The sequence below is a fragment of the Ipomoea triloba genome, chromosome 7, assembly GCF_003576645.1.
Source record: "Ipomoea triloba cultivar NCNSP0323 chromosome 7, ASM357664v1".
Taxonomy (NCBI): Eukaryota; Viridiplantae; Streptophyta; class Magnoliopsida; order Solanales; family Convolvulaceae; genus Ipomoea; species Ipomoea triloba.
In genome coordinates, this window is record NC_044922.1 from 25,094,061 (window position 1) to 25,121,888 (window position 27,828).

The 27,828-nt window shown below is 34.2% G+C and overlaps 4 protein-coding genes and 1 pseudogene across 4 annotated transcripts; 2 read left to right on the forward strand and 3 right to left on the reverse strand.

Annotated features, from left to right (window-relative positions):
* Nucleotides 1–3,957: 3,957 nt before the first annotated feature.
* Nucleotides 3,958–8,324, reverse strand: LOC116025780 (zinc finger CCCH domain-containing protein 32-like). The gene is made up of 8 exons (XM_031267116.1): nt 8,090–8,324; nt 7,755–7,854; nt 7,483–7,625; nt 7,149–7,211; nt 6,893–7,012; nt 6,461–6,748; nt 6,090–6,350; nt 3,958–4,461 (listed from the first exon to the last, which is right to left on the reverse strand). The coding sequence occupies exons 2-8, from the start codon at nt 7,846–7,848 to the stop codon at nt 4,195–4,197; spliced, it is 1,236 nt and encodes a 411-aa protein (XP_031122976.1). The 5' UTR covers nt 7,849–7,854; nt 8,090–8,324; the 3' UTR covers nt 3,958–4,194.
* A 3,674-nt stretch (nt 8,325–11,998) lies between these two features.
* On the forward strand, nt 11,999–13,559 carry LOC116025888 (histone deacetylase HDT2-like). The gene is made up of 2 exons (XM_031267263.1): nt 11,999–12,175; nt 12,491–13,559. The coding sequence occupies exon 2, from the start codon at nt 12,601–12,603 to the stop codon at nt 13,231–13,233; it is 633 nt and encodes a 210-aa protein (XP_031123123.1). The 5' UTR covers nt 11,999–12,175; nt 12,491–12,600; the 3' UTR covers nt 13,234–13,559.
* A 309-nt stretch (nt 13,560–13,868) lies between these two features.
* Nucleotides 13,869–14,863, reverse strand: LOC116025887 (enoyl-CoA delta isomerase 2, peroxisomal-like). The gene has a single exon (XM_031267262.1). It carries the CDS (start codon nt 14,831–14,833, stop codon nt 14,114–14,116), a length of 720 nt encoding a protein of 239 aa, XP_031123122.1. The 5' UTR covers nt 14,834–14,863; the 3' UTR covers nt 13,869–14,113.
* Nucleotides 14,864–15,706: 843 nt separating this feature from the next.
* On the forward strand, nt 15,707–16,448 carry LOC116026071 (uncharacterized protein At4g14450, chloroplastic-like). The gene has a single exon (XM_031267517.1). The coding sequence runs from the start codon at nt 15,939–15,941 to the stop codon at nt 16,287–16,289; it is 351 nt and encodes a 116-aa protein (XP_031123377.1). The 5' UTR covers nt 15,707–15,938; the 3' UTR covers nt 16,290–16,448.
* Nucleotides 16,449–19,198: 2,750 nt separating this feature from the next.
* On the reverse strand, nt 19,199–22,762 carry LOC116024545 (annotated as a pseudogene).
* Nucleotides 22,763–27,828: the final 5,066 nt, after the last annotated feature.

Below are 27,828 nucleotides of genomic sequence, written 5' to 3' on the forward strand. Positions count from 1 at the left end.
TATGTATTATTTTCGTTAATACTTTTTGGAACTATGCCAACTTGTATTAATTATGTAGCCTAATTATTTTCGTTAATTTAATTACATAATATCTACTCCTTTACTAATAATTCCATTTAATTTGTTTGTATTGTTTATAAAAAATTTTAAAAAAAATTACACTTAATCAGTTTGGTTGGCGTGAGTGGTCATGCACTCTTATTTTTTTGTATGATAAAAAATAATTTAACCAGCACTTGATTAATTTGAGTATAATACAAGCTTGAAGGTGTCTTCTACCGTCCTACCGTTAGATTCAGGACGAGGTCCGACCAAAAAAAAAAGAAAGAAGATTACACTTTGGCCTCACATTTCTATGTACATCACATTTTATTTTTCAACTATTAAATATATCCACATAGATTACACTTTGGCCTCACATTTCTAAGTACATCGCATTTTCTTTTTCAACTATTAAATATATCCACATAGTAATCTAAAGCTCTTCAAATTTTAAAGTTACAGACTATTTTATCGATATTTATCAGTTTTATTATAGATGGGATAAAAAGTAGCCACTTCAAAGATAATTGAGGAAAAAAATATATCGATTCACCTATAATTGAGAGAGAGAAAAATAAACTATATCACTATATTTAAGGGTCAAATTATCATTTTATTAATTATTTATATTACTTCGTATAATTTATTAAAAAAATTATTAAAAAGGTTACTGCTAACTTTTATGTAATTGAACCAATAAACTTAAAATGTTTGTGACTAAATCATTTAACAAAATAACTACAATTGATACATTACTTTTATTATTTCTAGTGTAATTTAAGTTGAAAATATTTGAACATTTCCTCCCAATTAGTATGGAAGATAAAAGGGAAACATTTGAACATTTACAAAAATGTAACTATTTTTTCTATAATTGCGATGATATTTTTGTAAATAATTCAAACTTTAAAGTATAATTAACATTACTATAGAGTGAAACTTTCAACATTATAAAGTGCCAGTAAGTAAAACTACGTAATACATCGATTGAAAATCCATAAAACTAAACAAGAAAACTAAATCCAAAGCTAAACCATCAAATTTAAACTCATAAATAATAAAAAGTGAACTCTTAAATGAAATAGAAAAAATTAAATCTTAAAGTTTAAAGGTGAATCCTACGTGCAATTAACTTTTACATTCAGTACAATCAATGATAGTGTTATGTGACTTATTATTGTTGTTAGGTGGGTGCATTCTAAAGGCTAACAATAACTACTAAACTTTAAAGTGAACTTCTAAACCAAATTAAAATAGTTAAATTAAAAAAAAAAAAACAAAACAAACAAACAAACAAAATCATAAATTGTAAAATGTAGACAATTTCACTGCACTTATACGTATTACGGGATGCACTATATGGTATTGTTAAGTGCACTCTATAATGTTATTACTTGTTAAGTGCACTCTATAATGTTATTACTTGCGTTTAAAGTTCAAGTTATTTATGACAATGTCATTGTGTTTTTTCCATTTTCCCTACTTTAAAGCCATTAGATATTTCCATATAGACACCTCTACTTAGTTCATAATTCATTCTTGTACGCGAGTTCTTATTTGATCTAAATCATATAATAATAATAATAATAATAATAATAATAATAATAATAATAATTTATTTCATTTATTGATTACTGTGTTATTATTTTTTTTTAAGTACTGATTCATTTTCTAAGTAAAAAAGGATGGTTTAATTTATAAATAACTCACAATCTAATATATCTCGAGAATAATTAACTCTTAGGGGGGTGTATTCAATCATGACTTTCATAGAATTTTAAAGACTTTTATGAACTTTAAAAGTTTGGAGGTATTCACCTCCAAACTTTACCTCCAAACTTTTAGAGAGTATTTAAAAGTCATGCGGTATTCGATCAAGATTTTTAAAGAGTTTTTAAAAGTGATGTGGTATTCAATTAAAACTTTTAAAGAATCTTTAAAAGTCATGTGGTATTCAAAAAGTTATGAATTTGTAATGACTTTTTAATTTTAGAACTTCTGTAGACTTTTATATACTTTTCCTTCTCAAATATAAATAGCTGAAATCCAACCCCCAACCCCAAGATTTCAAAATTTTATTTCTACCAACACTGAAGGTTTTTTTTTTCTCTCTCTATTTAAACTCTATTTTTTTCTCCTTATTTAAAATTTTAAACTTTATAAACCTTATACCTAAATTCAATAAACTATTTTTTCTTCATTATATTTTCTACATACCTAAACTCCACCAATTTTTTTTTCTCTCTCCTAAACTTTACAATCTTCCTCTAAAAATTCAAAATAATATTAATTTTATTTCATTGTTGCTTGTATATTTTGATTTTTTTTATGAACTTTTTATCCCTAACATCTAAACTTTTTCACCTAAATACATGAACAGAGTAAATTTTTTTTTATCTATTACCGTCAACTTTTACTATATGTTTCATAATATTCATATGTTTATTCGTAATATATTTTTTCTTTTTTCTTTTTAACAACATGCTATAATGAATAGTGAACTATTATTTGCACTAGCAATTTGAGGCTACAAAGAGAAGCACATTGTTGTTGTTAGCAGTCCCATATTGTTATTGCAAATAATAGCTCTTTGTTTGATACCTAACAATATATCAAATATAATTTTTATATATACTATTTTTTTTTATTTTATGCAACTAGTAATTATAATTTTTTTAAATATTAATTTCTCAAGAAAAATTAATTATATTTTTAAATATTTTATTTGAACAATTCTATAACTATAAATTTTAGTGTTTAATATTGTTATGAATTGCTTATGAAAGTTTGTAAGGATGTATTCAATTTAGAAGAGTTTATTACCGAAATGGTCCCTCGACTATTACGAAATTACCAATTTGGTCCTTGACAATTTTTCGTACCCAATTAAGTCCCTCGACTTTGAAAATTTTAACCAATTTGGTCCTCCATTTATTTTGCCGTTAAATATCCGTTAAAATTGGAACCAAATTGGTAATTTTGCTATAGTCAAGGGACCAAATTGGTAATTTTACTATAGTCAATGGACCATTTCAGTGAAAAATTAATTACCAATTTGATCCCTTGACTATAAAAAAATTACCAATTTGGTCCCTTGACTATAACAAAATTACCAATTTGGTCCCGATTTAAACGGCAAAATAAACGGAGGACCAAATTGGTTAAAATTTTCAAAGTCGAGGGACTTAATTAGGCACAAAAAATTGTCGAGGACCAAATTGATAATTTCGCAATAGTCGAGGGACCGTTTCGGTAATAAACTCAATTTAGAATTTTAATGACTTTTGTAGAATTTTTAAAATAAAAAAGTTGATAAAAGTTTATGCAAGTTTTTTATATTGACTTTTATAGAATATTACAAAGTTTTAAAAAGTTTTGAACGACTTTATGAAAGTCAATAAAAGTTTATTAAATCTATCATTTTAAAAATTTTTAAAAATCTACAAAAGTCATGATTGAATACACTCCCTTAAAATTTCAAGATTTGCAGAGATATTTACGCTTGTATAATTGTGTGAACAAAATAATTGATAATTTTTACTTAATAAAAGAGAAAAGATTCATTGATAATTTTTTTTTATTACACGGATGGATTTATCAATGGCACCTTCAAATAGTGATAATTATTAAAAAATTTTAAAAACAATGTAACCAGCTATTAAAAATATAAATTGAAGTGTGAATTTGTAATTTTGAAGGAGTTGGCTAAACGGAGATGGCCGCTAGAATGCCTTAACGGAGGCCGGCCATAGCCGTCAATGGCATCCTTGTTGAGTTTCCGACAAAGCTTCATCATCAAAATACACGACACTAAAGCTGTTGACGGAAAACAAAAAAAAAAAAAAAAAAAAAAAGCTGTTGACGGAGTCATATTGGTTGCTAGCTAATTCGTGTACAAATCCAAATATAGATGTATGTAGACCAACATAAATTGCATAACAATGATATGATGTAAGACTCAGTCATCAATAAAACAACATTTCCAACAACAGATCCTGTCACATTTTGTCAACAAAACAGTATAAAACTTGGGGGAAGAACCAAGGAAGCAGAGCTTTAACTCAACCATATATATACTTATCTTCGCCTCTAAATAGCATTGCAACTTGCAAGTGTAAACTGTGCTAAAGTGTTTTGAGATGAGCTTCAGCTTCAGCAATGTGAACGCATGTTGGGCCGTGAAGTAGGAGGGGCCGTGTGAGAAAGCTTAAAACCAACTGAAGCTGAAGAAGGTAATGGTAATCTAGATCTAGAGAAGGAGGTATCAGCAAATCCGGGCTGCAGCATGTAGGGAGCATCAGTAAGAGAAGAAGAAACCGATGGACTATAATTAACCGTCTCCATTGGGTGATCAAATTTGCAATTGCCACCAAACTTGCAGAATCCCTTGCGCAAATAAAAACAACAAGCTTGCACTCCCTGCATCGCAATTCAAATCAATACAAATTATGATATACACAAAGTAAGAACCCACTACTCCTAATTCTTAGTCAAATATTTGGGAAATACCATATGGTAGCTTACCTAAATCCTACCATGTCTATTAGCATTTGATGATTCAAAGAGGTCACCTCAATGTGTGTGTGCGCTATTTTGTACTCAACACAACATAGTATCTATTACATAACTCATTGATTTGGGTACTGAATACCACAGAGCTGTAAGATGTTGAATCAGTATACCGTAATGGGAGCAGAGATTTATCAATTATTCGACCCAATATGGAAATATAGCAATGATTACTTATTAACGAGTTTATCAATGAACTTCACCAAAGAACTCCACATACTACTAGTACATGGAAAATGAACCTTCAAAGGTTTAATCATGGCTAAGAATCTAGTAGGATCACAAGCATGGTTGTAGAACTACTCCTTTCAGTTAGTGAAACTGAGTATAGTAGACAAACCATAGATGTATAAATGTTCACAACAACACATTTAAACAGAACATTTCAATTCAAAAGGAGACACCTAGTTACAAAGGAAAACTAAGGCAAACAAATTGATGGGTTAAATCAATCACATTCATTCAGCACATTAATTAACAAAGTGGCATTCAGGCAGGACAAACTTAGCAATAGGACTTGTATATAAGAGCATCTACATTAGTATATTTTGCAAAGTTTTTACACGGTTTTTAAAAAATGTAATGTGATGTGGAGGAGTGAGAATGTGGAGAGAGAAGAAAAAAAGACCTCCTGCAAGGCATTGGGTTTTTGCAGCTTTGTGGGTCCCAGCATTTTAATTGACTGGGCATTTAATGCCACGTGAAGACCAAAGTCGCGCCCAGCCGGGCACATTAATCACGCTAATCAAACCTTTTTTCTAAATAATTTCAGCATTGTTTTGTTTTTTTACCTCTTCCATCCCATTTTCTCTTTCCTAATCACACCTCCAAAAACTCCTCAAAAACCACAAAAAAAACCCCACTATTGAGGATGCCCCGAAAAAGATTTATGTTTAGACAGGTATGCTCATTTATTCACGAACCATGGTAGTTTAGTTTGCTGTTGGTATATATAAAAATAAATAAATAACCAAGTTTAGAATATAAGAACAAACATATGATAGCTATAAGATCTGAATAATAGAAATATATTAAGAATACAACAATTATGATTGGAGAAAAGATTCACGTCAATCAACTTCATCAAGTACATTTCTCCTAGCCAAATGGGCATGGACTCACCATAGAAGTATTGTTTAACTATATTCAAGTGAATAACGAATGACGGAGAACATGACACTCACAGAAGTCTATGAACATAGCTATTGTCATCAGGGTTGATGCATTGAACAAAGGTGGCCACAACAAAGGTAAAATATAGAGGATATCCATGCATGGAAAAACAATTTTAGGCATAGTAAATTTCTGACCAAGCAGCAGATTTAAGTGCATCACGTGAGATAGTAACATGTCTTAGTTCACCACCAATATACAAGCCAGAATAAGTTATGAAACATTAAGAGAGCACATGCAGATAGTCTTATGGATATGGTAGTAGTAAAGCAATAGTAGGCTAAACAAAAAGGAACTTAACATACCGGACGCAGAGGAAGCCCCAGTGGACTGAAAGAGCAATTTGAGTTAGGTGGAACCCAATCTGGTGGATGGTGAAACTTACAAGAAGATCCAAATTTGCAATTCCCAGTTTTCTTGTAGTATTCACATTCTGGTTGCCCTGGTCTTTCAGGGAAAAAACATTTCTCGCGTTGTGCACAGCTAGAAAGACCAGTAGTAGTGTGTAAAGGGGAGTATGGTCCAGCAAAAGCAGGTGTAGAAGATAGCGCAGGGATTACATGTCCCTGCACCAAAGTAAACAAGCCATTAACCATCATATCATAAAAAGCACCGTCACTATAATAAAAGATTCGGTTTACCAAAGTAAATAAACCTTCATATCATAATAACTTACTGATTGACTCCAATTTGGAACTGGAACCACCCCTGAGTGAAGAAGCACTGGACCATAAGCGCTAGGTGTATATGAATCAGGTAAGAATGGATGCCTTGCAACCCTAAAGCTGGATGATGCTCCACTGTATTGTTCTGGGGAAGGTCCAGGAAGAGACTGCACTGTCAAATAAAATGGATGTGCAGTTGCTTGCCCTGATATAGCAGCCGGCTGAGGATGGTGGAAAGTACAAGTAATACCAAATTTGCAATGCCCTGTTTTCAAATAATAGGAACATTCTTTCTCCTCCTGTAGTGATAGACAAAGGCATCAAACAGCCCAAACATTAAATTAAGGACATGTAATTGGAAACAAAAAACAAAAGAGACATGGAGACCATAGTCCAATACACAAAGGCAACATATTTATACAAAAAGATAAATGAACCTTTACCGGTCTTAACGGAAACCCATAGATATTAAGTGGGGCATTACTCAAGGATCCACCAGCATTTCTTGGGTGGTGGAACCTGCAGGATGCACCAAACTTACAGAGTCCTGTTCTTAAATAATACTGCACGTGAGAAAGTTATGCCAATCAACAATTTTTTTTAAAACAATCTTAATGTGGTATAAAATTTGAAATGGAAAAAGATCATCATGGATAGAAAACATTTGTGGCAATCCAATGGGAAAATGAGAGGAAGTACCTGACATGTAGGCTCCCCTGGTCGTTCTGGATATACCCATATTCTCATTTGTGGCAATCCAACCTGTGGATCATAACAGTTCAGAAAGCAAAAGTTTATAAGAGCTTAAACTCTGCTGTTAAAATGGTGTAAGAAACTGAACTAAGATAACCAAAAAAATGCATAACAAATAGCACAAAAGAGTTGTCTTAGCAATCATATTTTCGGATTCCCCCCAGTTCCAATCGGACCATTACCATATTTTGGTGTTAAAAACAACTCTCGACCAGTTTTTAATAGACAAGGGGTTACATAGCGATAGAGTAGATAAAGCAAAGCAAGATCAAGGGGTTACAGAGCCAAAACCGCGAGGGTGATTGAACCGACACTTGGAACCGAATCCACAGAACCCGGTTCGCATGTAATAGGCGCAGTCGGACACGCCCAGCCTCTCCGGGTACCCTTCTGTGACCCACAATCCCAACCTCCGAATCGATTCTGCAATGCCAATTGCCAAATACGTAAAAACAGAGCTCGCCACATCAAACACAACCCTAAAAACTCACAATGTACACAGGAACTCTCACGAAACAACCCGAAATTCGAATTCAAAACCAACGAACCCACCTTCCTTTCCCCTTACTGACCGCACCGGCGCCCAAACCGCCCCCCGATCAATCTGCAACCCGTCTTTTGCCCTGCTCTGTCCGTACAACTCCATACGAGTCTAGGTTTTGTCGTCAGCATACATCCATCCCCAAATCAAGATGCAAAAGAGAGATTAGATTTAGGTACCAAAAATATACATCTCCAGCTTACACTGATAACAAAAAATGCTCGATCGTGAGCGCATGTATGTATATATATATATATATATACACACACACACACATACAAACACACATATATATACAGGGCAATAAGGTGTAATGAAGAGAATGGTTTAGTTTTTCTCTCTCTACCTGGTTTTTGTAAGCAGTGTGTGTTACTTGGAAGCGTTGGCTTTTGTAATGCTGGTAGTACAATAATCTGTCCTGTTTCTCTCTCTACACCTCTGCTTCTCACTTTACAGTCTCCACTGCTCTTTCTCTCTCTCGGAAACTGTTTGTATGCGTACCCGCCAAAGTGTGGAAAGGGTTAAAGGCATTTAATAACTCAACATTGCTAATTTCTACCGCAACTCTACTCTTCTCTCAGTTATACCCATTACCGACTACCAACTTCTCGTAAATAACGATATTACCCTCATCACCCATCAATCCACAATCCATGCCCATGCGTCAAATTAAGCTTCAAAGTGGGGTCCTTGTGTGCCGTCCTCGTGTGCGGTAAGTAAAACTCTAACATTTGTGTTCAGCTAAGTTACCATGTTTTACATCGTTTCAGTTGTTTTATTGGGCTAAGGCGTGGGAGTTCTTAGAGTCATAGTGGTTTGTCGTCTGACTTGATGTCACACACAGCAGTGTGTGAAGGTTCGAATCTCATTAAAAACATAAATGGAAACAAGGCTCAAGATTATAGAATTTGTGGATTGAACCCTTCATCAAAATTAGGGTCTAACTGGTATGACTGATTACGCGACTCGCGATTTAGTTATGTAGCAACTCTAGCGACGAGGTCCTGTAAGCTTATGATTAGTTCAACGAAGTTTGGATCACTTATGTATTTATTTTTTTTACTTGAAAAGGTTTAAACATTATTACACAAGAAAATAATTTATCATATACATTCTCCTAAATAAATAAATAATAATTAAAATCAACATATTTAATGAAATCAGAAAACGTAATGCACAATTTTTTATTATTAAAATTAAAACATAATTTTTTTTTTATAAAAAATGCTACTTGGAAATGAAATTTTATATATGTTAATTTGGTTTAACAATTTTCTTTTTAATATATATTGACCACTTGTAAACCAGTAAATTTCACTAATAAAGTAATAATTACATTCGTTTTCATAAATATTGACATCTTAACTCATTTAATATAATTTTTTTTACAATAAAGTAGTGTTAATGTTGTAAGATATGGACCTAACCGATCCTAGCAAATTAAATTGTTAAAATTTATGATTTCACTACAAGTCCAAGTCCCCAAAATATTCTATTCTCCAATGCTCAAAATCTTCTATAATCCGTTGAAGTGGCAAGTGTAAAGTAGCAACGTCTCCAACCAACTCCAAATCATATAGTTTGTCCCATGTAGTGGAACACATGATAGATACAAGTTCTACATATTCCGCTTTTTGTACTCGTTAAATATTAAGCTGTCTTTCTTCAAGACTAATGGAATATTTGGTAGGATGAAATTGTAATTTCATTTTTATTAAATTTTCAATTTGCTCCGTTCGAATGTAAGAAAATAGTCATATTAGAATATTAATAGTTTCGTGGAATTGCAATTCCCTCCAACCATGGAATTGTAATTCCATGATAAATAACTATTTTATCATTATTCTTCTTCTTATTATATTATTATTATACAAAGGCATTATAGTCTTTATTCAATTCTTCTCTTTCAATTCTCAAACATAATATTCATATCTACTTGACAGGATAATTGAGCAAGGTATTGGATCTGACCTGGTGCGTCTAACCCATTAAAACAAACAACGGTCAATAGCAGATGGAACAGCTATAAGCTAAGAGGCAAACACACTTATAGAGGCAAGCGCATGAAAGTCAAACGGTCACCAACACATTGAAGAGGGGAATTACTCCAACGGCTCCCCACCATTACTCCAACGGCTCCCATCATTATTACCCGACACATTGTGAGTCCGTTACTCTCGCCAAAAGAGCCGTTGGGCATAGTATAAGTAGTAGACCCTATTGATAGAGAAATGGGAGATGCAAACATTCTTGTACTGAGACTATTGTTACTTTAATTATCTAATATATTCCGGTAACATTATTACCATCACTACCAAACAATGTAATTTGAACTCTCACATTACTTTTTTTTCCCACTAAATTACAATTCTTTTCTCTCCTAATTTCCTTATCCAACTAAACGCCCAATAAACGACAAATTAAAACCTTACTAATTATTTCTGAGTTAGTATAAATAGAAAGTTTCATACTTCGAAAAAGAAAACCACCCAATACTATTAATATTCTAACATTACTATTTTCTACCAGTGAAATACTTAACAAATTTGTATTCTAACATTACTATTTTCGTCATCTCTCATTATCATTTTAATGTTTAATCCTTAACACTTGGATACCCACAACTCATTAGGTAGGTTTTTTATTTTTTTATTTTTATTTTTTACACTCTTAACATTAAAATATCTCTCAAAGGCCTTGTGATTGAGCAGCATAACTGTGACTTCTCAAATGAGATGTCTCATGTTCGAATCCCAATGTGGGGGCATTGACTCTCTGTGAGGTTGAGAAATAGCTTGAGAAAGTATGTATATTAACTTAATGCATATTATACTACGATTTAAATTGTAAAATTAAACCTCAAATCAACCACAAAATCGAAGACATTGAGCAAATTTTTATTACATATAAATAAAGAATAAAAAAATTTTAAAAAAATAACGTGCACAAAATAAACAAAAGAAACTAATAAATAAAACAAAAAAAGAAAAAGAAAAGAAAACAAAAGAAATAAACAAACAAAAAAATGTACAAAAGCTGCGGCATCTTTTATACGGATTGCAAATTTGCAATCCAATAATAATAAATGTTAGGCTTCTTTTACTTGCTCATCTGTTGTGTGAACACATCAAATGGGCAAGGAATGGGCAGGGGTGGAAAAGATGGGGAGTTGAGCACTTGATCAACCCACTCTTTCACCTTTCACTTCGGATTGATCTCACATCTTCTTTTTTTTTTTGTTTTTTTTTGTCGTCGTCGTTGTGTTGTTATTATTATTATTCTTTTTATCTTGTTATTATTATTATTTTTATTTTATTATTACGGAGTGCATAATAAATAATAATATTATTATTATTGTTATGAATGTCCTTTTATATCTTTTTACATGTCAGTCGCTAATTTTATCAAATATTTTTTTTAGATCATTAAATCGTTAATACAATCTGTTGGTCAAAATGACTAACATTATCTATTTGACACAATTCGCTAACCACTAATCACTATATGTTGATTGTCAAACAAGGCTTTACAAATGCTCCATTTTAGCAATCATTATTGCTTGGAGTGGGTCTAAAAACACATAAAGTACATTATTCTAACTCATAAATAATATTATCTTACCTTATAAATTTCATTATTATAACACATAAAATACATTATACATTATTCTAACTCATAAAATATATTATTTTAACACATAAAGTATATTATTCTAACTCATAAAATACATTATCGTACCATATAAATTTCAGTATTCAAACACATAAAGTACATTATTCTAACTCATAAAATGCATTATCTTACCTCAAAATGTTCATTATTCTAACATGCACGCAGAATAAGAAATGTTTTTTAAACATCAAAGTAACATCATTTTGGACCGTAGTCCACACAATAATTTGCCCCATTTAACTAGGCCTTCTATCTTATTAAGAATAAGATAACTTGCGAGTTACTCAGCCCGTGGGAACTCTTTTTTTAAAAAAGAAAAAAATACTACATAACTCTCATTTCTTATTTTCAACTTTTATTCTCTCTTACAATTTTTTGAGGTAGACACTTATCCTGAAACCCACATTATAAAAATATCATATTATTATTTGCCATGTAATATAGTAAAATTGAGGGAGTACATATAGTAGAACTCTTTTTTTTTTTTTTTTTTTTGTGAAGGGGCTTGTAATTGTTTTTTTGTTTTATATATATATATATATTTAAAATCCTATTCTAAACAAGTAAACAACTACGACTCAACAGTCAGCCCTAATTTCTCTGTATCTTCTTCGTCTGTGAGTCTCCGGTTCAGTCTCTCTTGCTACAGTGCTACGATTGAAGAAGACAGCGACTGGCGATTTTGGGGAGAGTGACCTGTGACCTAACGGCGAGCTGAGGCTGTGACTACGGCTAACGATATTAGTGCATTTCGGCAGAGGTAATTTTTCGAATTTAATTATGCAATATACTGTTTATCTGAAAACTGTGACGAAACTACGATGATGATGGTGATGATCTTGCTTTGCTTTTCTCACGTTTTTGTATTACTGAGTGGCCGTGTATTTGTTGTTCTCTCCGTGTACTGTTTGCAAAAGCTATAAATTGGAATGATTTGCAGTTTCAACAAGGAATAAGCTTACACTTTAATGAAATGAATAACACGAACTATTATGAAAGTTCCAGATTTTTAATTAGTGTTCTAGTGTTGTTTATGTATCTTGTTCTAAGGTACTAATTGGATGCTTTGCTGCAGGTGATATCAACATTTGTTCCTAGGAGGACATACATTTTTGCCAATTCTGATTCAGAGCCAGAATAGCTTCCCATAATTTTGTTTATATTAATTTGTTAAGACACCAGTAAATGAAGTCTAACAGCAAAGCTCTGCTTGATTTGGAGGGCAAAAGCACACCATCTGCTTCGTCTTTGGAATCGAAACTTAGTTTTTGCAATGGAGAAGAAAGTTTTCTGTCCCGAAGTACTAAACTCAACCCTCCTGATAAGAAACCTGCCATTTCTTCCATTCCTCAGAGCGAATTTCTAGGTAAAGTGAAGGATTTCCTGGGAGTGATATTGGAAGCAAATAAAAATTTGGAGCTTGATTCGAAAACCAATCCAGGGAAGAACTACGATATAGAAGCTCTGACTGGGGAAGAATCTGAATATATTGAAATGGACTTGATGCTTGGTGTTGCAGAGCTGCAAACTGAGGAAGCTGTAGCTGCTGCTGAGTCTGCATTAGCTGGTTATCAACCGGTGATTCCTTTGGCCGCTAGTAGTAGCGAGACAGAATCAGAAGAGAGCAGTGATGATGACGATGACAGTGATGAGGATAGCGATGGAGATGATGATGACAACGGGGATGGTGATGAAGCTGAGAGACCTTCTCCTAAAAAGGGGAAAACTGCTAACCCTGTTGAAAAGGATTGTTCTTCCAGTGAAGCATCAAAGAATAAGCAGCCAAGAAAGAAACCAAAAATTGTTGAGCTTTCATAGGACACTTTTGTGGGTGGAGGCCTGGACATGGAATATAGATGAGAGGGATCTGCAAATTTTCTCTAGATTGAACTGGAAGTAGTTCCAAGAAGAGAGGATTTTGAATGTGTACTTTATCTTCTATTCTAAGGAATCAATCCTATATTGGAACCTAATCTATTTGCATTACATGGCTTTATTAAAGCTATTTTCCTAGTATCATGATTTGATACAATTCCTGTTCTATTCCTTCCCTCCAAATTCATTCCGTGAACCAAACATGCTGTAAGGGAATCTATTGTTTGGATAATAAAATAGATAAGTCTAAAATTTGATTTTGAAGGCAATCTTGTTTTCCCCCTTGTGCTATGACAGTGACTCAATGCCTCCACAGATTCTTTACTGTTTATCATGGCATTATTTCCTTAACTATATTTCTTCAAGTAAAGCTATTGGAATGAATACTTTAGTTTTTTTATTGTGGCATGTGAAGATATATTTATATTATTTAGTTGAAGTGACTCTTTTGTGGATATGTTGCACATAATTTCTTTCAGTTTTGAGTGAAATTTGCCATATTGTTTGTTACAGGAGGATATGTCAAGGTGCCTTCTATGGACTCAAAGACATCATCAAACTTGGCCACCAATTTGTACTGATGCTCTTACAAAGCCAGTAAATTTACTATTGCTGAAGCAGGAGAAAAGACAAGGATTCTTATTATCTTACAATGGCGTACATAAATTCATAGCCTTCTGCTTCTGCTTGCAGAAATTGCAATATTTTCAGCTCCAACAAAGACTCGTAACACTAAAATTGAAAACTTTATTAATTAAGACCATAATTTTTCCCCAAATGTAACTGTAAGTATTGGATTCATCGGCAATGGATGATTCAAATTTCAAAGACGTGAAGGCCTCACGGGGGTTTCAGTCACCTTCAACACGGTGCAAGCTTCGGGAAGCAACGATTTCCGAATCACAGCGTAATTCTTACCTTCCCACCGCCTCTTCGACAGCGTCTCTGCAATCTGCACCGCCGCCTTCACGGTCTCCTCCGCGTTCGCGTGCGCGGAATCGATCAACCCTAATCCGAGCGCCTCCGCCGCCTTCAGCTTCGATGCTTTCAACACTAACGCTCGCCTGGCAGCCAACGAGGTCACCTTGGATCCGATCAGCGCGGTGAAGTAGTCCGGCAGGGGTAGCCCGATGTCCAGCTCGCTCATGTAGAGCACGCCTTTGTCTGACCTCATGGTGACGTAGTCGTGGCTCATCGCTAGCATCAGCCCCGCGGCGGCGGCGTGGCCGGTCACCGCCGCGATTGTCGGCATCGGGAGGGAGATTAGGTCCGCCACGATCGGCCTGAACATATCCACCATTTGGTGCAGCCGATCCGCGGCGGCTTCCGGCGAGCCGGCGGCTTTGGCGTATTTCAAATCGAAGCCATTGGAGAAGAAGTTCCCCTCCGCCTTGGTGATCAGCACAGATCCCCTGGCAGCTCGGGACTTGACATCGGCGAGTGCGGCGCCGAGAGTGGTGATGAGATCCGGGTTCAACCGGTGCTCGCCGTCGCCGGTCAGCGTTAGATAGAAAATATCGCCGTGCTTCTCTAACGTGCACATGGTGTGGAATTGAAAACAACTCCGGAAATGCGAGGTGTTTGGCGTGTATAATCAATCTCTTTGGGGTCGTCCACGAAATGACAATAGTACCCCTGTCTTTATTCCTTTTTCCATTCGCTCTCAAGTGAATACATCTTATTTGGGAAGGAAATTTTAGTAAATTTGATGTTTTAGAGTGGTTGAAATTTAATATTTCAAAATATCTTATCTTATCTGATCTAGGATAGCATGTTATATACTTGCTATCCCTATTATTATTAGGTTTTTTGAGTACTACTAACTCCGTTACAATGTAGTATCTATTCATAGCTACTTTCTCAACTTACTGAAGCACAAAGAGTCACACTCCCATCATCCATGTGGGAGTGTTAATCGGGACACCGAGTGCCACTAGACCACAAGGTCTTTGGTTTATTATTATTGTTGCATTAGAATTTTTTATTCTTTTTTAGTGTGGAAAGTAAAGTTATTGATACTTATTATAACTTCTGAAATGGTGCAAGTGTTACTTTGTAGATGTGATTGGTGTCGAAATCTTCATGGGGTGAAGGGAAAGAACAAAGAATATTCATTGTATTATGGCTTTAGTTTGTGTTTTTATTTATATATAATAATTTGATTCTGAGTGATTTTTTTGAATGTCTGTAGAATGAGAAGAAATTAATCTTCAAATTCTGTGAAGGTCTTCATGTCTTGAAGGTAATATATCTCTAAATTATTATTTCTTTGCAAAGTTATCAAATGCATATTGTTTTGTAGATTTATTTTAACATATATTCTAAATATTACCTTAACAGCTTAAGTTATCATAGCTTTTGGTTGATTGGTGAGACTGATCCAAGCATAATTTTAATCTTTTTATTCCATTAATGTTCCTAAATAGTAGGGAGTAATACATATGCAAAAAACATAGGCCATATGCTCATATTCGCACAACATCAACAGAATCCTTGACCATTGACCCAATTTCTTCAACCCTTTATTCCCGCTTTACCCTCCACAGCCTCAATAAATACTTTCCCAATTTTTCTCTCTCCCAAACTCCTTTGAGTTTCAATTCTCTCTTTTCTTTTTTTCTTTTTTTGAAAACTTCAATTCTCTATCTATGGCGGAGAGCAACAAGTATTTGTTATCGGAACGACGGCAGCCCAGCCAGTTGATGCAGCGGCGAGCGCCGTCGTCGTCGTCGATGCAGATAAACTGCGCCGCCGCGCATTGGAACGCGGCGATTCCGATGCTATCGCCGTTGGTTTCGTCGCTAGAGTCCAGGAATGACCTGACGGCGGCGATTAATTTGTATTCTAATTCTATGAAGGACGAGCTGGCTAAGAAAGAGCAGGAGAAGCCGCCGTCGCCGCCGGCGGTGTTGAAGAGATGGCAACACCCGGCGATGCCGTTTTGCCAAGAGCAGGTTCCTCCTTTCGTGCCGTTTGCACCGCATATGCTGATCGATTAAGTAGAGTATCAAATATTTTGATTTTTATATTTTTTGGTTATAATTTTGATGGGTATATAATACTCTGTATGTGTTTATATTTTTACTACTTTACCGTTTTGTAAATCAAATCTCCTACCACTTCTAATAAACAACTTATTTTTATTTTCTTGACTAAAACATTGGCCTTACCCAAGAATAAGCTCTTTTGTTCATCACTAAATGAGTTCAAATCTCATTACGTTTTATGAGAACTTTTTTACTTTTGCCCCTTAAAGGGGAAAATCTTCCTCTAAGGGTCTCCCCACCCTGATATAATTGTATAAAGATAAATTATGGTAACTAATAAAATTTTAAAGTAAAGAGGTAAAACATAGTGACTCAAAGAATGAATTTTAAGTGTGAAGATGGCCTTCAAAGAGCTCATCATGCAACTGTCACAGCTCAATTCCCACACAAGCCATATCCCAACCCGCAGGAGATTATTAAAAAAAAAAAGGGGGAAATTGCATTTTTGGTCCCTGAGCTTTAAGCAAATTCCGACTCAGTCTCTGAGTTATAGCCGTATCCGAGTTTAGTCCCTCAGTTATGAACGAAGTGGCGCATTTGATCCCTGGCCGTTAAAACTAACGGAAAAATTAAAAAATAGTTAAAATTTGAAGGGTAAAATAGGAAATTCACATTTTATTATCCTTCTTATATCAAAATCACTTTTATAATATTATTTTTCACTTCTTAGCATCTTATTTTCAATATTTTTCAATTCTAAAAGCATTTCAATAACTTTAGTATGACTTTTTAGGAGTCTGGCTATCGTATAACAAACTTAAGACCTAGTACAAACAAAGAAACACTTGATCATTGTTTTTAAGCATCTGAAAACAGTATCCTAATAATTTTTGGTTTCCTTTACTAAGCAACAAAGGTATCAAACTAGAACTTCTGAGATACAAAATAATTTCAAATTTTTCAGGTTGCTTTTATGAGAATTTCACCAAAAGAATAACTTGAGATTTTTATTATGTAAAAAATATTTTGTATGCAATAGTTTAGTCAATTGTCGCTTTTTGAAGTTACAAAGTTTTTAAAATTTTCATAATTGATTCTTAGGTTCCTCTTTCATTACTCTGGTTTTAAGAAAACAGAATTTTGTATCTCAAAAGTTCTAGCTTGATTACCTTTGTTGCTTAGTAAAGAAAATCGAAAATTATTAGGATAGTGTTTTCAGATGCCTAAACACAATGATCAAGTGTTTTTTTGTTTGTACTAGGTTTTAAGTTTGTTATACGAGAGTCAGGCTCCTAACAAGTCATACTAAAATTATTGAAATGCTTTCAGAATTGAAAAATATTGAAAATAAGAGGCTAAGAAGTGAAAAATAATGTTATAAAAGTGATTTTGATATAAGAAGAAGAATAAAATGTGAATTTCATATTTTATCCCTCAAATTTTAATTATTTTTTAATTTTTCCGTTAGTTTTAACGGCCAGGGACCAAATGCGCCACTTTGTTCATAATTGAGAGACTAAACTCGGATAAGGTCATAACTCAGGGACTGAGTCGGAACTTAGTTAAAGCTCAGGGACCAAAGATGCAATTTTCCCAAAAAAAAATCCTTAAAAGTAACTAATGTTTTGTTCATGGTTCCCTAAGATGAACTTCAAAAATTTTGTTTATTGATTAAATGAATATAGATGGAATAAGTATTTAAAAAGACAAAATATATGTTATATTGAATTATATATGTGTGTGTATTTTTATATAATAATAATAATAATAATATTATTATTATTATTATATTAATATTATTATAAGCGCACCCTTATGAGAGTTGGCACCCATAAGAGAATTAGGAAATAATTAAAAATGTCTGCCAAGATTTAGCGAATCAAAAGCAACTAGAGAAAATATACAGTGACATTTTTATAAATAATAACTAAATCCAAATCTAAACCATAAAATACTACATTTTTCTTCAAAAATAACAAAAATTTTATTCAGTATTATATTTTTCAATATCCAACCCATTTCACAATAAAAATCTGCTAAATAGTATTACAAGAGAGTAACTCTTTCTCTTAATATGTTACACTCACTATTATGGAGTAAAAAGTAAAATAGAAAGAAACAAAAAAGTTGGATACAACTTTTTACAAAATCATTCCAAATTTTCATTATTGAAAAGAAATCAAAAGACATTGCAATTAAAAACATTAGAGTTTTTTTTTTTTTTTTTAAATGAGGTAGTGACAGTAAAATTTATCAAAAACTACTATAACAATCAGATGGAATCACCAAAAGGAAGTACAAGAAAGGTAGTTAAGAGTTGTTCAATGTTGCAAAAATCGCGCCCGGCCGCGTCGAGGAAGGCTGAAATCGGCCTCCTCCGCGGTCGGGCGCCTAGCCCACCTGGCCGGGTGCCTGGGCCGCCTAGGCCGGCCGACAGGTTTTTTTTTTTTTAAAAAAAATAAAAAATTATAAATCTGAAACATTTAAACTATTAATGTTATAATGTATTAACTAATACTCTAATAATAAGTAATAACTTAATAAAATAATAAGTAATAACTAAATTAAACTAATAAGTAATGCACTAATAATTAATAAATAATAACTAATAACTTAATAAGTATTAAATATTTAACTATTAAAGTGTAAAGACTTACAATATTAAACGCTTTACACTTATTAACACTTAAAATATATTTTTTTTAAATATTTTTTTCACCTAAAAAAAAAAAAAAAAAACTAGGCGCCCCCCAGGCGCCTAGAGGGCGCCTAGTGATTTTTGCAACTTGGAGTTGTTAGAGCACCTACAATAGAGATTTTTTGCCGACTTGAAAGAAAGAACATGGTTATGTTTGAGGAAAGAAAAGAAGGTTTTAATGTTAAAATGGGTCTTTTGTTTAAAGAAGAAAAAAAACATGCTATTTGCTAACACCCATGACGCTTGGACAATTCAAAGTGGTTGCCAATCAACGCCACTCTCCCCTTTTTTTTGGTTTGTTTTAAATCTGATTTGGCCAAGGGGTCCCCAAAGATTGGAGGTGAGTCATGAGATGGCATAACAAAGACAAGGCACACTGTAGCAACATTCAAAGTCATAATATCACATAACAAACCAAAGTGTAGCAAGCAAGCAGGATACAATGAAACAAGGGGGCCTACTTGACTACTTGAGCAGGGTCTTGACAATGGACTTGACATTGAGCTTCTTCAAGTCCGTATAGGACTGCCCACATCCCACAAACATCACTGGTGCCCCAGATATGTAAACCATGGATAGTGCCGCTCCCACCTGTAACCATCAACATATTTCACATTTAAGGCCGTCACTATATAAAAAACATAGCCATTCCATCCAAAAAGGGAAATAATAATCTACCTTGTCATCAATGGTGTCAAACTTTGTAAGGAGAATTCCATCAATTAATCTTGGATTTGGTGAGGGTGATAAATCACCCAATTTCTACAACAAAAAGCAATCACAATGCGTGTCAGACTATTATACTGTAAGATACAAACACATATATAGGGTGAACTACGAACCTGATTGAATTTTGATAATTGGTCAACAGCGTCATTCCCCACGAGTGCCTCACCAACAAACAGGACTAAATCTGGATTGTTGACATAAATAAGCTTTGATAGTGCTCTCATCAATGGTTCATTATCCTGCGGGAAGCAAAACAAAATATATACTGGTGACTAAGAACATACCACATACACAAGAAGATATAGTGCATCCTACCATGCATTTAAAGCACCCAACTGTGTATGTATATGTAAGTATGTATGCTGAATACACACACACACACACAATGGAATTCTTTTGTGACAGTCTCTTTTGGGGTTGGTTTGGTGTGATATGGAGATTCTAATTAAATCCAAATACCTGCATTCGACCAGCTGTATCAACAAGGACAACATCAGAACCATTGCGAGAGGCCTCTTCAATTGCTTCCTTTGCAACAATGGCAGGGTCTTTCTCATAGCCCTTCTCAAATATTGGGATCTATAAATGCCAAAGTTTAGGCATCACAATCATTTTCTCATATTTTAAGTGATTTAGCAGAACACATAAAGCCCTTAGAACAAAATTAAATGTCACAACATAATACCTGAAGCCTACGAGCATGAGTTCGTAGTTGCTCCACAGCTCCTGATCGGAATGTATCACAAGCAGCCATCATTACATTGATCTTATGCTGCAGAAGCCAATAAGCAACCTGTATACAGCAGATAAAAACGCTTGTCAAATACATGAAGAACATTTCTATATAACTACCATAAAGCACCAAACATGAATTAACCTTTGCAAGATTGGTTGATTTCCCAACTCCATTAACTCCTACAAAAACCACGACATATGGTTCCCTTGTTCCTTTGCTGTGTGAACATCCCTCAAAATGTCTATGGAATGTTTAGGAGTCAATATGCGGACAAGAGCCTCCTCCATTGCAGCCTGGTTTGATGAACACAGCCTTTCATATTAGAATGTTATAATAAGTAAACAAAAGATTAAAAATCTTGCAATTGAGATAACATATGTAAGTTAATTCTTTTGTCCCCCTTTTGGAGCCTGCTTCTATGTTAATGATCATATTACCTTCACTATTGAAGAAATTCTAGTAAAGGAGGCTTGCTTTTTACCCTCAAGGTTGGCTGCAACTGACTCACAGAGCTTTTCGGCAATTTCCTCAGCCTACAAAGAATGCCATTAAATCTTTAATAATAGCCTAGAAATTTAAAAAAAAAATAAAAAATTGTCGAACAAAATCCTGGTCATGGATCAATGAAATCTTTCATTTTCCTTTTTATTTTTGTTTTAACAGGCAGAGTATTATATGAAATAGCATACCACATTCTTGGTCATAAGCATGTCCTTAAGAGCTTTTAAGGGTAGTTCCAGGTCTGCCTTCTCCAAATTTGCCTTACCTGCAATACTGGAAAAAGGGTAGGGCAAGTCAAAATTGATATCAGTGTCAATAGTTTCAAAAATGGATACGACCCAAACCAGTAACAGATATATGCATTCGTACGCTAAAAAATAAGGGCAAATTTATAGTCATTAGCACCTAACATTGAACAACATTATCACAATAATGACCCACAAAGTATATGAACGATGATAGTGGCTGCATCCAAACTATGTTCTCACAAATCTTGGCTCTGAGTTCACCTTACTGCATACATTATCATTCACCAATTCTCAAAGTCTGTTTACTAATATATTTGCGGTTGCCAACTTGCCATACAACAGAGTATCAACAGAACTAAAAAACGGTTAACAAAGAAGCAGGAATAATACTCTTTCCTCCTCAAATGGAAAAACCAATCATTAAAGAGTTTTCTCGAGGGGGAAGACAAGAAATTCATTGACTTTGAATCAGCCAATACAAATACTGAATAACAAGAAAAAGAATGTGGGGATGATGAGAACAGAATGGGGAAAGCAAAAAACTAAAATAAAATAAAATTAGGCAGGAGGAGAAATCCCACTTCTTCATGGAGAAGGGGTAGGGGAGTTACCTCTGGAACATGGATGAGAACCACCATTTTTTCTTTGTATCAACTTTGCGATCTTCATAAGTTTCCTCTTCATCCTCCTCACTTTCACTGTCATTGATAATTTCCTCTTTGTCCATCATGCTCTCACCTTGATCCACAGCCACAGCTGCTAAATTCTGCACCTCATCTTCATTTACATGGTCAATAAAATCTATCTTTGCCTGTGAATGTGAATCATCCCAGACTCTATTCTTTTTCATTATTTTCTTTGGCTCTGCCTTAGAACCTTTTTTAACAACAGTGTCAGTTTTCTTTCCACCTTTAGACCTAAGTTTCTGTAACTTATTTACATCAAATGCCCCAGTTTTAGAGCTAACATCCTCTTTAACCTTATCAGTCCTCTTTGCAGGCAATTCCTCATTCTCAAATCTACAATTAGAATCACCATTTTCTAGTGAGCAGTTTGTAACCTTGTCCTCCTCTCCACCATCATCTCCTGATTCACTTTTTTTATTACCTCCATCAAACATGCCCCTCTGAACTTGCCCTTGCTTCTTTACAAGAGGATTCTTCATAGGCTTTCCCGCCTGCTTTGTTTTCTTCATTTCCTCAACACGTGCCTCTGCCTCCTTCCTAAGCTGTTGAAAAATATCATCGAAGTCATTGTACAAGGTCCTTTTGGGATCATATATCTTTGAGAACTCTTTCTTAACCATTGTTAGTAGATCATCAACATACAAAAGATGGAGAATCCTCTGATAAACAGCAACAAATACGAGTCCAAGTTCATTGTGAAATGTCCACTTAAGAGTATAAGCAGCTCCTGGCACATCATAATTATAGTATGTAGAACCTGATCGTTCTTCCAAGAGACAAGACCGAATCAAGATGTCAATTGGAGAACCTTTAAGAGCATTTCCAAGCTCTTTGCAGGTCCAGAGGATCAACCCCCGTCTAGTGAAAATAAATAACTGCTCTAACATCTCTGGATGATACAACCAAAAGTCTGAAAGAAAACAAAGCCCAAATTATTAAATTCAAAAATCAAAACAACAAACACTAAATATTCAAGAAAAACATGAAACAACTTTCAATGATGCCAATTCAATTATAAATAAACAAAACAAATTAAATTATCAATTTAATTGCACGAAAATTCTGAGAAAAACACAAGCTCAGGCACAAAACATAAATCAAAAGGCCTAAAACCCAATCACAAGCAGATATATACACATTCATTTGTATATAAAATATACTCCGTATCTGATAAATCATAAAATGTTACAAATCAGCAAATTGTACAATTCAACTTTAGAAACCTACAAATCAGGAGCAATTGAATAGAATTATGGAAATCAAAAAATAAGAAACCAATAATAAATTGTGGAATAATTTTTTACCTGTTTATTTTGGGTAAAACTAAATTGAAGAAACCCACTGTCTAAGAAAATGGAAAAAAAAGAAAACAAGAAAGAAATGCAACTAACCCCATATTTATAGTTGAAATGTTAAGTTTGACTAGATCCTAAGGTTTATGAATCTGCTTTCTTGAGATACTTTTCCCTTTTACTTTTCGTTGTAGCATAAATCATAACCAATGTGGAGATAATATTTCATGCACTCAACATTCTTGGAGCTGACAAGCAAGAGTAAGGCATCCTTGATTTCTTGACACAATATGCAAAAATGTTCACATGTATCATTGTTATATCCGCGTGTAGTAATTCAATGTTTGTCTAATTTTAATTTTTAAACAATGACCATATAAAAATTATCATAGATATTCAAACAAGAAATGTTAATATTAGTTTTGAATCAATTTATTTATTTTGACCCAAGTAAGAAGATAAACAGATTTTCACATGTTTTCAATTGTATTTATAAATTTACGATATATGTTCACATATAGTGAATATGGAGTACAATGCTTACAAAGTTGTATAATGATATTCATGTTTCCGAGGTTCAATTCAAAGCATGCTGCACTTCAAAATCATTTCTAAACAATATGAGGTTCTGCACCGCTGCTGCAGTTTTGAACCGGAGAAATGAGGTTCTGCAGAAACAGTTTCGAACCTCAAAAGGAGCACCAACCTCATACAAACCAGATATTTCACCAACACATCAAAGATCAACAATAGTTTTAAAATGGCATATTTGAAAATGAGAATGCACACACCAACACATATCCATAAAAAAATTAGCATCAAAACAGCATTTCAGAAACTAAAGAGGAAAAGAAATGGAACCCTAGAAATTCAGATAGGGTTTAATAAATGCAAAAACAGATCTAGATGATTATATACCTTCCGGTCTGGAGTTGGACAAGAGCCTATAGAAGATTTCGGAAAATCCGTTGTATTGAAAATGTTGTTGGGACGAGAGGAAGCTGGATAGGGTGGCCGGAGATGGGAGTTGGCGACGATGGCCGAAGGAAAGGAGGGAAAAACGGGGCTAAGATGCTGCTGCCAAGGTTCGATGTGTAGATATACTGTAAACCATTTTAATTTTTTTTCTTGTACAATAAAAAGATATTCTCAAATTTACTATTTTTCCTTTTTAGTTTTTTGGGAAAATTATAATTTCGTCCTAAGTTATATGATAATTGTAAAATTTGTTCTTGAGTGTTCGTTATACTCACTTTTCGTCCTTAAGTTATCATTGGTGTTGCACTTTTGGTCCCTGAATTATATTAAAATTGCAAATTTCGGTCCTAATGTTTTATTAGTAAAGAGACGAAAAGTGTAACGTCAATGATAACTTTGGGACGAAAAGTGAGTATAACTAACACTTAGGGACGAATTCTACAATTACCCTATAACTTAGGGACGAAAACTACCATTTTCAGTTTTTTTTTTTTTTTTTTGGAAAATTCCTTAGTTTTTTTTACTAGTTGTAAATACACACCATGTGCAATTGATTAATGTTCAATGAACAACAAAAAATTAGTAAAGTTAAACTATCAAAATAAATAGGAAACACATAAGTATTATAAATAGGAAAAGGTGTCAAATAAGCCACTGAACTTATCGTTTTTGTGCAATTGGGTCATTTTTTTTAAGTGAAAAGGGGAAACCCATATGAAACCGCGTACAATTAAGCAGCATTATACATAAAGCGCCATGATGGGCATCCTATCAAATCATTGTCGAATAGATTCCGAATATTGGCCGGAGGAATGTTTAGGATAAGTATGCCTTTGTTGAGCTCTCTTGCCGTCTTGGCTAGGTGATATGCAACTGCATTTAATTCCCAGGGGACTAATTCAGCACTCCAGGATTCCACCTTACGAAGCTCCATCATGCATGCTTTCAAAATATTCCCCACTATTGAACTGGGGGCTGGTTGATCTTTAACTGTCGTATGATCGCCTGTGAATCTTCTTCAAGAATGATCCTTTTGAAACCATTCTTTATTGCCACTTGGATGCCTCTCAATAGTCCCAGGCCTCTGCTTCTAAGGGTGAGCAAGGACCTAACCTGTTGGTAAATCCACAGATCCAGCTGCCTGTGCAATCCCTTAAAACTCCTCCGCATCCTGCTTTGTTGAGTGTATGGTCGACATAGCCATCGTAGTTAATTTTCACCACTCCTACCTCAGGTTTCTTCCAGCTTCTACATTCCCATCCTAAGGAGTAAATTCCTTTGCGTTCTCTGGCATTTGTAAAGGCTGTCTCTGTCTGCTTGGAATGTGCCCTAATCCATTGAACTTTGGACTGCAAAGAGTGAAACGATCCAGTAAAGATGGTTTCGTTTCTCCACTTCCAAATCCACCAGATTGCTGTTACAAACATGATGCTTGCGTTTTCTGGTTGTGCAATTGGGTCATTGAACTGAAAAAAAATGTGCAATCCAACTATCAAACAAGTAAAAAATATGTGCAATTATAACATTTGTATAATTTCTTTTAATTCAATTGAGTTAAAAACATTTTAATAGCCAAAGGCCTTGTGGTCCAGCGGCATCCGGTGTGCACTCCCATGTGGAAGGGGGTGGGTTTGAGCCTCAGTGGAGGCATCTGTTTACTCTTTGTGCTTCAGTAGGTTGAGAAAGTAGCTATGAACAAATAAGAAAGATACAAATAAAACTTTAATGCATGTATTTTAGTTAATCTCAAATAGATCAAATTTGAGTTGAATTGAGGTTAAACTAAAAAAAAATTAAAGCTCAATCAAACTTGGGCTAACCTTAAAATTTAAGTTTTTAACTATTTAAACTTAACATGAATTACTATACAATTCTTCCTTCTCTCTCTAAAAACCAACGCCCTTACTCTGCTACTCAACTTCGGCTTCTACCGCTAGCCTCCGGCCGGAGCTCTAATTAAGCTTTGAGCCGGCGATATTGGTCACCTTCTACGTTTGCTCTTTCTCTTCTTCCACCCCGACCATCGTCGCAGCTCCGTCCGCCTCCGACCACCGTTGCAGCTCTTCATCTTCCTCTTCTGTGCCGTCGCAGTCCTTCCCCTCCGCCACTGCCCTTCTTTGGCCAACAACCACCGCGTCCCACCACCATCGCCCTCCTCCACAGCCAAGCTTCTGCCTCCCACCACCGCCCCCCACCGCACAAGCTTCTTCCTCCCTCCTTCCGTTTTCTCTTCCTTTTAATAAAAAGTTTTATATATATATATAGCTAGTAGGTAGGTATTGAGGTTGGTGTTGGTAGTATTGAGCTCCCAACCCTACTTTGCCTTTACCCACTTTTTATTTTATCTTTTTTTTTAAAGTTTTTGTCTTCATAATAATTATTGTGTTTCCCTCTCGTTACTTTCACGAGCTTTTCATTTTCATAAGCATAAATCGTTTTGTTTGGCTTCGGCAATTGTTGATCTTATCCTGGACAACGAGCCAAAAAGAATGAAGACGAAGGCCCAGATCTTTGCTGAAGCTTTAAGCTCCCTAAAGGAATATAGCTTCCAAGTTATGAAATAGTATGCGATTCAAGTTTTTTATATCATAGTTAGAAAAGTTGTTTTTATGTCTGACTGTAAGGAATGGTTTACCATTTCATTGATTGTTTATGTAAATATTTTATGTCATGATTTAATGAAATAGCTACGTTTGCCCTAAAAAAAACCATTTGAACTTGGTTTAGCTCATTTACACACCGAGTATATAAGTAATGATAATTTTCTCGGGCCGAGATTAGAGTCAATTGTTATACGGTGGACCATGGTAAACACAGTTGTGTGGATCATGGTTCGAAAACGACACCGTTTTTTTAAATAAAGAAACAAAAGGCGTCAAATTTTAACAAATTTTGTAATTTTGTTGTGTTCATAATAAAATGAAACTACACTGTATCCAAAATGAAAGTGAATAACTTGTAACGCATATAGACATATTGTGTTTATATTATCAAATGAAAATGTAATTGAATTGAAATGATATTTTAGCTTTGTTGAAATGAAACTGCAGTATGTATAAAATGAAACTGAATAACATGTCTTACATATTGAGTGCATATTGTCAAATAAAATTGTAGTTGAATTGAAATAGTACTTTAGTTTTGCTGAAATGAAACTACAGTGGGTATAAAAAGAAACTGGATAATATGTCTCACATATTGAGTGTATATTGTCAAATAATGAAATTGAATAACAATTTCACATATTTGAGTGTATATTGTCTAACGAAATCGTAGTTGAATTAGAATAATAATTTAGTGATGTTGTAGTAAGACTATATACAATGTGTATAAAATGAAATTTAATAATAGATTTCACTCTAATAAGACTACTGTATGTATAATATAAAATAAAATTGTAGTTGAAACAAAATGAAAATCTTTAGTTTTGTTAAAATTAAACTACATGTATGTAATATAAAACTGAATAGGTTATAGAAACAGGATTAATTACACAAAAATGCGTATAGTTTCTTTTCATAAAAAGAAACAACTCTGTTTTGGTCCATAGTTCACACAGACTAGATTACATTAAAATTTGCCGCTCCGATTATGACCACGTGGCTAGCAGGATTAGGCCCACGTGGCCACCACTGTGATGATCAGTACAGAAGTCGATCCTTAGCGCACAAATGGACTGGAAA

Excerpts from the sequence above, each read along its gene's own strand:
- LOC116025887 (XM_031267262.1), bottom strand. The coding sequence starts at position 14,833 with ATGTGCACGTTAGAGAAGCACGGCGATATTTTCTATCTAACGCTGACC.
- LOC116025780 (XM_031267116.1), bottom strand. The coding sequence starts at position 7,848 with ATGGAGTTGTACGGACAGAGCAGGGCAAAAGACGGGTTGCAGATTGAT. Across the intron at positions 7,013-7,148 it reads CAGGGGAGCCTACATGTCAG|TATTATTTAAGAACAGGACT; the intron begins GTACTTCCTCTC and ends TCTCACGTGCAG. Across the intron at positions 6,351-6,460 it reads TTCCAAATTGGAGTCAATCA|GGACATGTAATCCCTGCGCT; the intron begins GTAAGTTATTAT and ends ACTTTGGTGCAG.
- LOC116026071 (XM_031267517.1), top strand. The coding sequence starts at position 15,939 with ATGGCGGAGAGCAACAAGTATTTGTTATCGGAACGACGGCAGCCCAGC.
- LOC116025888 (XM_031267263.1), top strand. The coding sequence starts at position 12,601 with ATGAAGTCTAACAGCAAAGCTCTGCTTGATTTGGAGGGCAAAAGCACA.